Below are 12,684 nucleotides of genomic sequence, written 5' to 3' on the forward strand. Positions count from 1 at the left end.
TGGGCTAGGGCATCCCAGTCATGTTTCATTAGCATCTCATCAGACTTGATTAGGTTTCTGCCATCTCTAGTTCACCCCTCATGTCTTCTAAAGACAGGCACGTCTAACTGTTTTTCTGCCCTGTCTCCCCAACAGGTCACTATGTACACGGCATTTGCATCTATGGAAATGGAGACTTAAAATGGCTAGTAAATTCACAAAGCCTATTCGCTAACAAATTTGAGCTCAACACGTACCCTCTCACTGTGGAGTGCCTGGAGCTGCGGCTTCGAGAGAGAACCCTCAACCAGAGTGAAACTGCCATACAACCCAGCTGGTATTTTTGATCCGCAGCAGCTCTGGCCTGATGGGAAATCAAAGGCGTAAAGAAGAGCCTTCCTCTCCAAGAGACTCTTGCCTTGGCTATGCTGGAGGCTTCAAAAACGGGTTTCAGGAAAATATCAGGACTTGGCTTCATGGCTATGCTTAAAATATCCACTTGGACACTGTGATACATTCACTGACTAGATGGCTGGGTGCAGCCGTCCTGGTGTTTTTAGCTAGCCTGGCCATTTCATTTGAATGTCTTTCCTTCCTCTTCCGCCTCTTCTTCTTTTCTTCTTTTTTAAAGACAAGCTCTTGCTATATATCTCTGGCTACCCTGGTTCTTGCCAGGTAGCCCAGGATGGCCTTGAACTCAGTTCTCCCACCTCCCACCCCCACCCCACCCTGCAAGTGCTGCTGTTCCAAGTGTGTACAACCACACCTGGCTCTGATGTCTGGCAGTCACTTGATGCTCATCTGCCTCTTAGTCTACTTGCTGTGGTTGATGATAAATTTAATTGCATCGGTTCTCTGTGCCAGATACTCATATTAGTATATCCTGCCAGAAAGAAGAATGGTGGGAATACTGTCTAAGACTATCAACCCTTGGTTTATTTGAGGAGGAAGCTTCATACCATCTTGGTAGCAACTATGCATTCAGCCATATATAGTCATAGAGAGAGCTTTCTAGTAACTCCCCACTTTCATTTAATCAAGGACTGATTGGAGGTGGTGGTGCATGCCTTTAATCCCAGCACTTGGGAGGCAAAGGCAGGTGGGTCTGTGAGTCCAACCTGGTCTATACAGAGCCAGTTCCAGGACAGCCAGGGTCATACAGAGAATCCCAGTCTTGAAAAACAAAAGACACACACACAAAAGGAACTGATCTCGAGGAGCTGAGGAACGATAGAGTACCGTGTCTGAGCATTTGACTGACATGTGTGGACTTGGGCTTCATCTTCAGCAGCACAGACGGCCTGTGAACACTGACATTTTCAGTTTACTTGTGTCTGAAGTTGTGCTTACAGTACAAAGCCATGAAGTGACAGAACATGCCCTTAAGACAGGAGCCACTCTGTGGCGGCAGGAAGGGGACCTCAGGGATGCCGAGCATTTCCATGTTCTGTTCCAGGATGTTCGTGGAGAACACTGAAACATCCTCACAGGAATGAGGGAACTGTTTTCTTTCCCACAGGAAAGGTGCTATTTTGTGGGTATGGAACCTGTGAGTAACTCACTTCTGGGGTTCCGTTTCTATATGAGAGATAGGAACCCAGCTCTGTTGTACACAGCTTTAACCACACCAGGAAGGCATCCAGGTAGCTTGCAATGATTGGTGCTGACAAGAGCTCCTGGATGCTTAAGAGCTTTCGATTGTAGGTGGACATCTGTGTCCTTTCTCACTCACTAACTCACTCACTCACTCATTCATTCATTGACTCAGCCTGCATTCACTAAATGCCTCTTGAACATCTGTGATCCTCCAGACACATGTTGACACAAGAGGGTCACGCGTTGACACGAGGTATTTTCTCCGCTATAAAACTGGGGAGTGGTGTCAGCTTTGGAAACCCTGCTCTAGAGTCTTAGAAAATGGCTACACTGCATAGGTGCCCTGTTCTGGCTGCATATTCCATCAGGCCAGAGGGATCAGTAATTACAGCCAGATTAATCCACAGACATGGGGGCAGGAGGAAATGTAAGCTAAAGCCTGTTGGCTCCCACCAGCTCCTTCTTGTCTCACTTATTCAAAACTCACACCTCTCTCGAGGGTGACGTGAGTAGCTGCATCTTGCAGATGATGTCACAAGCCTTAGGATGGCTAATGACCATTAGGAAACAAATTCTAAGAATTTAGGCTGATCCTCACAGCTCATTTCCTTAGGGTTGTTGAGAGGAGGTCAAATAAAGCCATATTTAATATCTCCAGAGAAGGCAGAGTTTAAGAATGGACTCAGTGTTAATTTGGAGAAAAAAGTTCTGTCATTCAGAAAAATGTGAGGTCAGGACTCAGCAAGTGCGGATGCTTGCTGCCAAGCCTAACAATGCAAGTTCGATTCCTGCGGCCCACACAATGGAGGGAGAGAGTTCCCTCCCACAGTTACTCTCTGACCCCAGCACACGTGTGGTTGCACATAGTCACTCCCTAACACACAAATGAATAGATATAATTTTTAAAAATGTGTTCATAAATATTTATTTGTTCTAATGAAAAAAAAAAAACACTTGCTTTAAATGACGTCACTTACCACAATGTCATTCTTGTGCTGTAATTGTGCCTGCTGCATTTAATCATCTTTAAAGGGAATCATTTTCATGTAAAACTTTTTTTTCCTTCTCCTGAAAAACAAATGGGATTGTGTCGAGTAATAAGGGGTCAAAAGGTAGGGATGCACTTGTTCACGGTGAAGTCTAAGACGGGTCTCTTTTTTATGTTATTTGGATGGTAGCACCTGAAAAGAAATGTTTTACACTGGATCTCTCATGGAAAATGAGAAAATTTTCTGGAATAGAAGTTTACATGACTATTGCTGGTCCCCTCTTTGTCGTACATACTTTATTATTGGAAGAGAGCAGCATTTGAGCCAGTAAGCTAGCTGTGGAGGTCCCCTCCCTCATCTACGGTATCTGTTTTGCTGTTGATGTTTTCTGTTTTTGTTTTCTTGGAAATAAAGTAATATATTGTTTTCCACCTCCAGGGATAGTATGTGTGTTTATTTGATACCTGGTTAATATGCAGTAAGGAACATGTTCAATGGTTCAGTTCCCCCAGCTTTAAAAAGGACACACACACACACACACACACACACACACACACACACACACACCAAAAAAAAAAAAACCACTTCTATGTATGTGTAGCTGTCTAAAATCATCTGTCCACTAAAACCAGTAATGGACCTTTCCCTTTGTGGGGTGAGGGGAGAGCCATTGAGAACAGCAGAATGAAATGGAAAATTGGTTTTATTTATGCATTTGTGTGTGTTATATGTATGTATGTATGTATGTATGTATGTATGTATGTATGTATGTATGCATGGAAGCTGTCTTTCATAGAACTTTGAGCTTGCCATTTGGGCTGGACTGGCTGGCTGATGAGCCCCCAGGATCCACCTGTCTCCACTCCTCCCTTGCATTGGAGTTCTAGGCAGCCCCCCCCCCCCCAGGCATAAGTCATTTTAAAATAGTCTGCTGTGCTGGTCAGGCTTTCTGTCAGTCACTACGATCAAATGCTCAAGGAAAGCAGGTTAAAGGCAGAAGGATTTGTTTAGGGTCACAGTATTTGGAAGCGTCAGTCTAGCCTTGGGGAAAAAGGCATAGCAGAGCATCTAGGAAACAGAAAAGGGATGCAGGTGGGAGCCAGAACAAGATAGAGGTCACAAAGATACACTCCCTGCAATCTACTTCCTCCAAGGAGTTTCCACCTCTACACATCAAGTTGTGCATCTGATTCTGGCTATCTGCAAAGACAGCTGCTTCCTGCCTGCTAGGCAACTGAGCTCATTATTGGAGACCAACAGGCAAAATCACAGAACTTATCACAAGTAAGTTGGCGATTTTTCAGGGTCAGTTAGCATCAGGTTGTCTAGCAACAGGATGTGAATGATACCAAGTGATCTACCTTTGATATGAGTCACATGTCAAATATGATACTTGAACCAAGTCAAGTGTGATCACTCCTAGTCACCATTAATTGAAAAGGGGAGGGGGTAGGTCCCTTCTATTCTAGATGGAGAGAGAAAGCAAAATTCTGAAATAGACCATGAAGTTTTAACAGAGCACTCCAAGGCCACCAGAACACTGTGGTGGCACAGGTGGGGTGGGGTGGGGTGGGGGTGAGGGCCTCATTAGACGAGGTTGTCAGAAGGCCCTGCCTGATGGGATACTTTGCACTGCAATTTTGCCATCTGCAGGTGAATACGAAGACTACCTGGATGTTAGGGTTTGCTTTCATCATTTATTTTTCTAGCCCTGGGAAAATTCCAGTCAGTCACAGTCTGCCTGGAACATAGCTGGTTCCAGAGCTTAGGCAGGGAAGCCCTGGGATGAGCCCAGAACACGCTGTTGTGATGTGTGGCCCAAGAGTCCTAAAAGGGTGACAACGTGTGTCACAGGTTCAGAAGTTACCTTGAACTCTCCTACTGCATCAAAATTATGACAGTAATATATTGTGACCCAATAACTAAAATAAGAACCCAAGCATGAATAATATATGCATATGTACACATGTGCATATATATAAATGCACGTATAAAATATAATTAAAATGTGTAAGAGGCTATTGACCTGAAGTTGAGTTCCTGCTCTTGGTTCCAGCAATCAACCAACAAATCAGTCATGGTTCTTTGTCTCACCTGGGGCTGAGCAAACTGGTTCTGTGATGGGCTAGAGAGCAAATGTTTTGGGCTTTGTGAGTCACATGGTTTCAATTGCAATTATTCACTTCTGCTGTTAGACCCGTAGATGACGAGGTATGAGCGTGGGCTGTGTGCTAATAAAGCTGCCCCTCTCTCACAGGCTGCAGACTGTGATTTCCTACTCCACGCAATCCTCCTCTAACATGTGTCAAGCCCAAAGAGGGCCAAAGAGCATCCTCTTAGGTGTGAACTCCCTCCTGATGGGAATGCTTGAGTGCGCCTCCCACCCACAATCCCCAGCCAGGAGGAGGGAAACAAACACACAGAAAGAAGGCTGGCTTCTAGACTTTGGTTACGTCTCTAAGGCACGGCTAAACAGCTCATCCAAATGAGCAAGGAGAGCTGCCTAAGAGAGCTTATGGAGTCTGCTTGAGCTGCTGCTGGGAAATCTCCCATGAGGAAAAGGTGGGAGTTTTAAAACAACACATCCGTGGATTGCGGTGGGGGGGGGGGGTTCCTATTTATATCTCTTGACCTGAAGCTGTTGGGAAACTTAAGCATGGGCTGCAACGGCTTTCCAGTCTAAGGGCTATTTACTGAGCACTTTGGCTATACATGCAGAATCAATGAATTGTACACATCGGCCAGGCATAGGGGACATGCTCAAATCCCAGAACACAGGCAGTAAGAAGGCTGTGAATTTGAGGCCTGTCTAGGCTACAGCGTAAGACCCTGATCTAGTCTGGGGCTCAGAACTCAGTAAGAGGGTGTAGCCGAGGCTCACTGGATGGTTAAGAAGTGTGCTAAGGTGCCACAGGATGAGGCTGCAAATGTAAAACCACCCCCTGGGGTGCCAGCAAGATTCAGTCGCCTGCTGGGGCACTGCCAAGTGTGCAGGGCAGGCATCTGCAAGGCTCCCCAGGTAAAATGACGGGAAGTCTGCTGTAGGATAATGCTTTTGTACACTGGTTTAATAAAACGCTGATTGGCCAGTAGCCAGGCAGGAAGTATAGGTGGGATAAGCAGACAAGGAGAGTTCTGGGAAGAAGAAGGCTGAGTCAGGAGACGCCTGCCTGCCATCCAGGGAGCAGCATGTAATGGCACACAGGTAAAGCCACGGGAAATGCGGCAACATATAGATTAACAGAAATGGGCTGAGTTTAAATGTAAGAGCTAGTAAGTAGTAAGTCTGAGCTAATGGCCGAACAGTTTTAACTAATATAAGCCTCTGTGTGTTTACTTGGGTCTGAGCAGCTGTGGACCAGGGGTGGGGGGCTGGAGGGCATAGGAAAACTTCTGGCTACAAAAGCCCTTCAGCAGGATGACACAGACCCTTCTGTGAAGATAACAACTAGGATGCTGCCGACATTCTCTCAGAAGCTACTTTCTGGGGTGCCCACACAATTCGCCAGAGGTGAACAGCACTGGGTGTCTTTCAGGCTCACTAAAGAGCCCAAGTGACACTCAGAAGCCACCTGCAGGGCATTAATGAAATTTGGGAGGAATCTGCCCTTCCACCAGCTTAGTTTAAGGAACTTCTGCTCTAAGTACTAGACTCAAAGCCAATGCCTTCAAGGACCATGACCAGGAAGGAGACCACTTCCTCTTGCGAGAGCCCTCTTTCTGCCCTTGCTGATGAAACACTGTGTGAGCGGGCAAAGGAGAAGGGTTTGAAGGGCCCAGCTCTGTATTGGAAAGAAACGCATTGGAGCTGAAGGGGAAGAAACTGTGCCCAGCGCTGTCCACCCCCATGCTCTTGTTTCCATTGCTTGTCAGCTCCCCCAGAACATCACAGTGCTGTTTCCATCCACGATGCCCCCTCAGTGAAGACATGTAACAAGCTTTTTGGTTGGATTATCTTTGGACCGCCAGCCGGCAAATAATGACCTGGAGACTTATTATTAATTATGAAAGCTTGGCCTTAGCTTAGGCTTTTTCCCAACTAACTCTTATAATTTAATCAACCCACAGTTTTTTAATCTACATTTTGTCACATAGCTGGGTTACTGCTTCTTAGTATGGCACATCCAACTTGCTCCCAATCTGCTGGCGAAATCATGTACCTAGGCTCCTCCTCTCAGCTTTCCTCTCTTTGCCCAGAAGTCCTGCCTATATCTCCTGCCCAGCTATTGGCCATTCAGCTTTTTATTACACCAATCACAGCCATGCATCTTCATCTAGTGTACAAATATCCCACAACAAAGACACTCCCCGCAACTGAAAGATGGGTTGTCCTAGAGTCAGCAGATGATCCCTTCTTGTGCAGCTACTTCCTCCATGCTGCAACATCCTTGGAGGGAGGAGATATGCTCACAGGACCTGGAAATCTATAGAAAATCAGCATGCTTAGGTGCAGAAAGTTACAAGCCTCACGTCCCTCTCCACAGTCATATAGGCAGTGAGCAGTTGCTGTGGGGAAAGACACTCTTCTGTGGAGACGCCTACAAGTTGAGCAGGCAGCTCCTGGGATGCAGCCTGTTTTAGCCTTCACAGTGTTTCAGTGTTCCAACTGCCCTGAGGTGTCCCCCCACCCTGGCCATACTCCTGTTAATAACCAGAATATACCAATTGGCTCATGAAGCTCTAAGTGTGGGATGGTTTCTTTGGTGTGTCATCCATGCCCTACCTGGGGTGAATACATGGTAGTTCCTTTCTCCCCAGAAACTCAAGCTATAGTCCTACTACATGATCACAACCCAATGGAATGTTCTGTTTCCTTACAGTACAAATCTAAAGTTGATCTCCCATCGCTGATAAATTAATAGTGAGCAGGAGAGAAATTAGAAATGGTTACCATGTGCACATAAATACACACAAACAAGAAGAACAGAAAGCTACTAAATCCTTATCTTTACAATCCATCAGAAGGCTGTAGAATGTCTCTGGGTCTCTTACACCATCCATGTTCCCCTTGCCTTCAGCCTGGCCTCAGTCAGCTAAGTTTCTTTCCCTCATGGAGTGACTGAAATCATCTTTTCTGAAGTGTAAGAACCTCAATAATTTTGTTTCCCTTGGGCTGCCATAGTTTTCAGTTAACCTTTGTGATTGGGCCTGGAAAGGCTAAGAGGTGCCCTATCTGAGTTCCAGTGTTTGATTTGTACACACACACCCTCCATTAGAATTGTGCTTTCCTTCTTGAAGAATTGGATCAATCATTTTCACCAGCAGTTTGGTAAAGTAGGATTAGCAACTTGGAATAACCAAGCAGTACCTCATCTTTGGAAGCCAGGGATCTATTGTGCATCTGATGACTACACTGAAGAACCAGCCTGCCTCCATCTTAGGCTCAAAAGCCATCTTATATACAGACAAACTAGTTTCATTCTGTTTATGATTAAACCTCTGTTTCTCAAGGATTGGGCTATGCCCCACCTGTAACCTTAACTGAAAATGGTCCTGGCCTGCCTGTTCCAGGAATGGCAATCATGTCTTTGTTTCAAAAAGTTGTTTATAACCACTTGCAACCATACCTTTGTTTCAAAAGATTTTATGACCACCTATGACTACCCTGTATGACTAACTGTTGTCATGACTACCTTGTTACGCCCACCTTACCATCATGTCTTTGTTCATTAGGACTGACTTGTTTGTCCTGCTCCTATAACCCCGCCTATTTTGCCTACCAAGCCCCCCCCCCCAATTTGGAAACCCCCTACACCTGAGCTATGAAAGCCTTGTCTTCCTCACATTCAATGTTAACCTCTCAAACCTCGCCTTAGGGGGAGGCAGTCCATGAACAACACAAATAAAAAAAACTTGCTTTAGTTAATTGCTTACTTTCATTAATTTGGTCATGATGATTTGAGTTGGTGGTCTTTCTCTTCCCATCTTTGGGATTAAAACACACCTCCCCAGATGAATTCCAAGGTCTACTGATCATCTAAAAGCCAGGGTGAAAACAGTGAAGGTGAATTAATAAATACAACAATGGAGCCATTCCCCATTGAAGGTTTTGATTCCCTGACCCATGTGCTATGGCTTCAGGGAATGTAGTAGACAGTGTGTATTCCACATTCCAGGAGAGCAGGAAAGAGACATTCTCCAACAGTCAATACTTCAGGCAATATGTTGGGTAGTCATGATGTTTCATCTCAAATGTCAACTTGATGAGAGCCACAATTACCTAGGAGATGGGCCTTTGGGCATATCCTGGGGGATTATCTTGATTAGATTGAATTAGGAAGATCCCACCACCCCCTCTGTGTGCTGTGTCCTGGGCTACATAGAAAAGAGAAGTGAACTGAGCATAAGCATTCAGTGGTCTCTACTTTCTGAATGCAGATGCAGGGTGACCAGCCGTCTCAGGCTCCTGTTGCTACGACTTTCCTGTCATACTTGACTGTATACCCTTGTGTGACACTGTTCCTGGGAGACGTGAACAAACATCTAGTGACCCCAGGTAGGAAACTGACCACACGCCAAAGTCATAACACCACTGAGCTCCAACTTGGTGAACCAATGAGTTCTTCCATGAGTATGAGTGACAGGTGACTCATGGGAGCAGGGGTGGCCCAAAAGCAGCTGTATCACCTGATGGTGGGCAGTGACTCATAAAAGCTGAGCTTGTAGGGTGCTCTCTGCATCTTGCAGGCAGTCGACACAAATGAAGGTCTCTCCTCAGTTGTCCTTGCTGGTGGCCACCAAAACTTGCTTATAGGGACTTCCTGGGTCTCAGTGAGCTTCCCTCAGGGATGAGATGTTTCAGTTCAGAGGAAATTGCTATACGAGGACCCTTGAACTGTGAGCCAAATCAAACCCTTTCTTAAGTTGCTGTCCTCAGGGCAAGACTCTGCTTTGGGGAATACATAGGGGCATCTGAATCAGTTCATTACGTAGTTACACTAGAAAATTGATAGCAGTGAAGTCTTGTTACCTGATGGGCACTAGACAGCTTCCACTGTCCACTCTAGCAATACCAGGTAACACATACACCAGGGAACTCTCCCCTGGAGCAGCTTCTCAGGTCTGCATTTCCATCATCTGCCATGCCTTCTCTCCTCCTGACAATGTTACATATTTGTTCAGTGCTGTGGATGATTGATTGATAAATAAAACACTGATTGGCCAGTAGCCAGGCAGGAAGTATAGGCGGGACTAGCAGAGAGGAGAAAGGAAAGGACAGGAAGTCAGGGAGGAGAGACACCAGCTGCCATCCAGGGAGCATCATGTAGAGGCAACAGGTAAAGCCACAGAATACGTGGTGACATATAAACAAAAATGGGCTGAGTATAAGAGTAAGAGCTAGACAATGGTAGGCCTGAGCTAATGGCCAAGCAGTTTAAATAATATAATCGTCTGTATGTTTATTTTATAAGTGGGCTAAGGGACCGCCAGGGCTTGTTGGGACCCAGAGAGGAAAACTCTAGCTACAGTTCAGCTGTAGCCTACTTTTACTGTTTTAATTCGGAGCTTCTCGGCATTCTTTCAAATAGAATTCAGTGAACTCTCACAACCCTATCAATCAACTTCACAACTGTCTGTATGATACTATACTTATCCCCTTCCACCTAAAAACACAACCCGAATAATCTAAAGCATATCTAGGACTTTATGTAATTTGACCTCATTGTGAATCTTACAGGAAGAAAAAAACGAGAACCTTTCTCACCCAACATAATGCCATCATCACCTGGATAAGATCAATTCCTTTAATTAATCGAATTCTCAGTTCAAAGTTCTCTAAATATTAAAAATATAGAGAGTTGTGGCTGGAGAGATGGCTCAGCAATTAAGAGCATTAGCTGCTCTTCCAGAAGGGCCCAGTTCGATTCCCAGCAGTCACACAGTAGCTCACAGCTGTCTGTAACTCCAGTTCCAGGGGATCCCACACCTCACACAGACATGCATGTAGGTCAAACACCAATCAATGCACATAAAATCAAAATAAATAAGTGATTTAAAAATGTGTAGAGTTGACTCAAGGAAATAAGAACCTGTACAAGTTTTTCTCTTTGAATTTAATCTCTTTGAAATGCATTTTCCTTAGCTCTTTCATTGTAGACTGTCCCACACTCAAGAAGTGACTGACTGCACTCATTTTATTTTATTTTAACCTGTTACTCTGTCACTTCCTGCAGACCGAGAATTGGATGGCAAATCATGGTTGTATTAAGGTTTGATTGTCAGGGAGGGCAAGGGACTCTCGGGGTCGAGCTGAGTACTCTGCCTACATTCTGATCCCATGTATGTCCTTGCTAGCTGTCCCGATTTAGTGTAGGCTATAATCGCTGAGTGATTTAAAACATGCACTTCCTGTGAACACCCATGAACGTACCCCTGGGAGAATCTACCCACTCCCTCCCACGCTGCTCTTTCTGCATTCACCTGTCTTCCCTCCAGGCAGAATCTTCTGACACAGCCTACATACTTCTTCTGGGTTGGCTCCCACATTCCAGAATCCTCCTTTGTCCTTGATTCTTCTTTTCCCTCTTTAAGCAGAGAAGGCATTTGAACAAGCTTAACATAAACAGAAGTACTGAAGGACAGGCTCATTTATTTGATTTTCCCAGGCAGAATAACCAACCTTTCCTCTCCCTTCCCATTCACTTTTGTTATTCCTCTGAGATTAGTTTCTCATGTTACAGTTAATGTGTGTTTCTCTCCATATCCAGATTGACTACCTTCTAGAAGACACAAAGTCTTATTCAGTTCCTTAATTTCACAACACAATAGGGCAGTGGTGGTACACGCCTTTAATCCCAGCACTGGAGAGTCAGCGGCAGGCAGACTTCTGTGAGTTTAAGGCCAGCATTGTTGACAAATGGAAGACAACCAGGGCTGGTACACAGGGAAACCCTATCGAGAGAGAGAGAGAGAGAGAGAGAGAGAGAGAGAGAGAGAGAGAGAGAGAGAGAGAGAGAGAGAGAACAAAGAAAGAAAGCAAAAGAAATGATGTTTATTGTTGAATGAAGATACCTCCTCACAGGTAATAATAAATATTTGAATGAAGTTAATAAAAAGTATTATCTTTCCCATCATGCCTTTATAGTACTTATGTTATACATCAATGTTTAAGACAGAAATTTAGTTTTGTGCTGGTAATTTTATGTAGCTATAAGATAAATTTACAGGGGCTGGAGAGATGATAGCTCATCAGTTAAGATCATTTGCTGCAGACTCTTTGGGCCCACTACCTATGGTAGGACTCCTCACACGGCCTTGAGGCAGAGGGAGGGCCTTGGTCCTGCCTCTACTGAATGTACCAGACTCTGCTGACTCCCCATGGGAGGCCTTATCTTCTTGTAGGAGGGAATGGGGTGGGCTGTGGGGGGAGGATGAAGGGGTGGGAGGAGGGAAGAGGGGATCTATGATTGGTATGTAAAATGAATAAAGAATTTTCTTAATAAAAAATTCAATCAAATGCAAAAAAAAAAAATCACTTGCTGCTCTCACAAAGTGCCTGGGTTCAATCTCTAACACTTACATGGCAGCTCACAACTGTCTATAACTCAAGTTCCAGGAGATATGACCGCCTCTTCTGGCCTTTTTGGACAGCAGGCATGAACATAGTGCATACACATACATAGAGGCAAAACACTCATACATAAAAACAAATAATCTTTTTTTAAAAGAAAGAAAAATTTGTGATCTGCTATTAGAGTGATGATGCTTATTGGTCTTTGAGGGTGAGGGGCATGTTTACAGTAGCCATTAACAAGGTCCATGTGACCGCCATAGAATTTGTATTGATGTCCAGAGATAAATTAGGGATACTGGGGATCAGCTGTATATGTACAAAAAAGTTACTTATGGTGCCACAAATATCACTGTATATTAGGGTTCTCTAGAGGAACAGACTATGGGATATATATATATATGTATATATACATATATATGTATATGTATATATACATACACACACACACATATATATATAATATTGGAGTGGCTTATAGGCTGGGTCCTGCTAGTCCAACAATGGCTGTCTCCTGACAGAAAGGCCAAGAACCCAGTAGTTGTTCAGTCCAAGAGGCTGGATGTCTCAGCCTGTCTTCAATGTATGCTGGAATCCTGAAGTAGGTTC

At 44.6% G+C, this 12,684-nt stretch overlaps 1 protein-coding gene across 1 annotated transcript in view; it reads left to right on the forward strand.

Annotated features, from left to right (window-relative positions):
- The window catches only part of LOC102922433 (N-acetyllactosaminide beta-1,6-N-acetylglucosaminyl-transferase), a 48,784-nt gene extending 45,783 nt beyond the window's left edge, over positions 1 to 3,001 (forward strand). The window contains exon 3 of the mRNA XM_006972791.4: positions 136 to 3,001. Within this exon, the coding sequence (XP_006972853.1) occupies positions 136 to 326 (191 nt within the window). The 3' untranslated portion in view covers positions 327 to 3,001. The remainder of the gene's footprint in view (positions 1 to 135) is intronic.
- The last annotated feature ends 9,683 nt before the right edge of the window (positions 3,002 to 12,684 follow it).

Source organism: Peromyscus maniculatus, chromosome 5 (genome assembly GCF_049852395.1).
Source record: "Peromyscus maniculatus bairdii isolate BWxNUB_F1_BW_parent chromosome 5, HU_Pman_BW_mat_3.1, whole genome shotgun sequence".
Classification (NCBI taxonomy): Eukaryota; Metazoa; Chordata; class Mammalia; order Rodentia; family Cricetidae; genus Peromyscus; species Peromyscus maniculatus.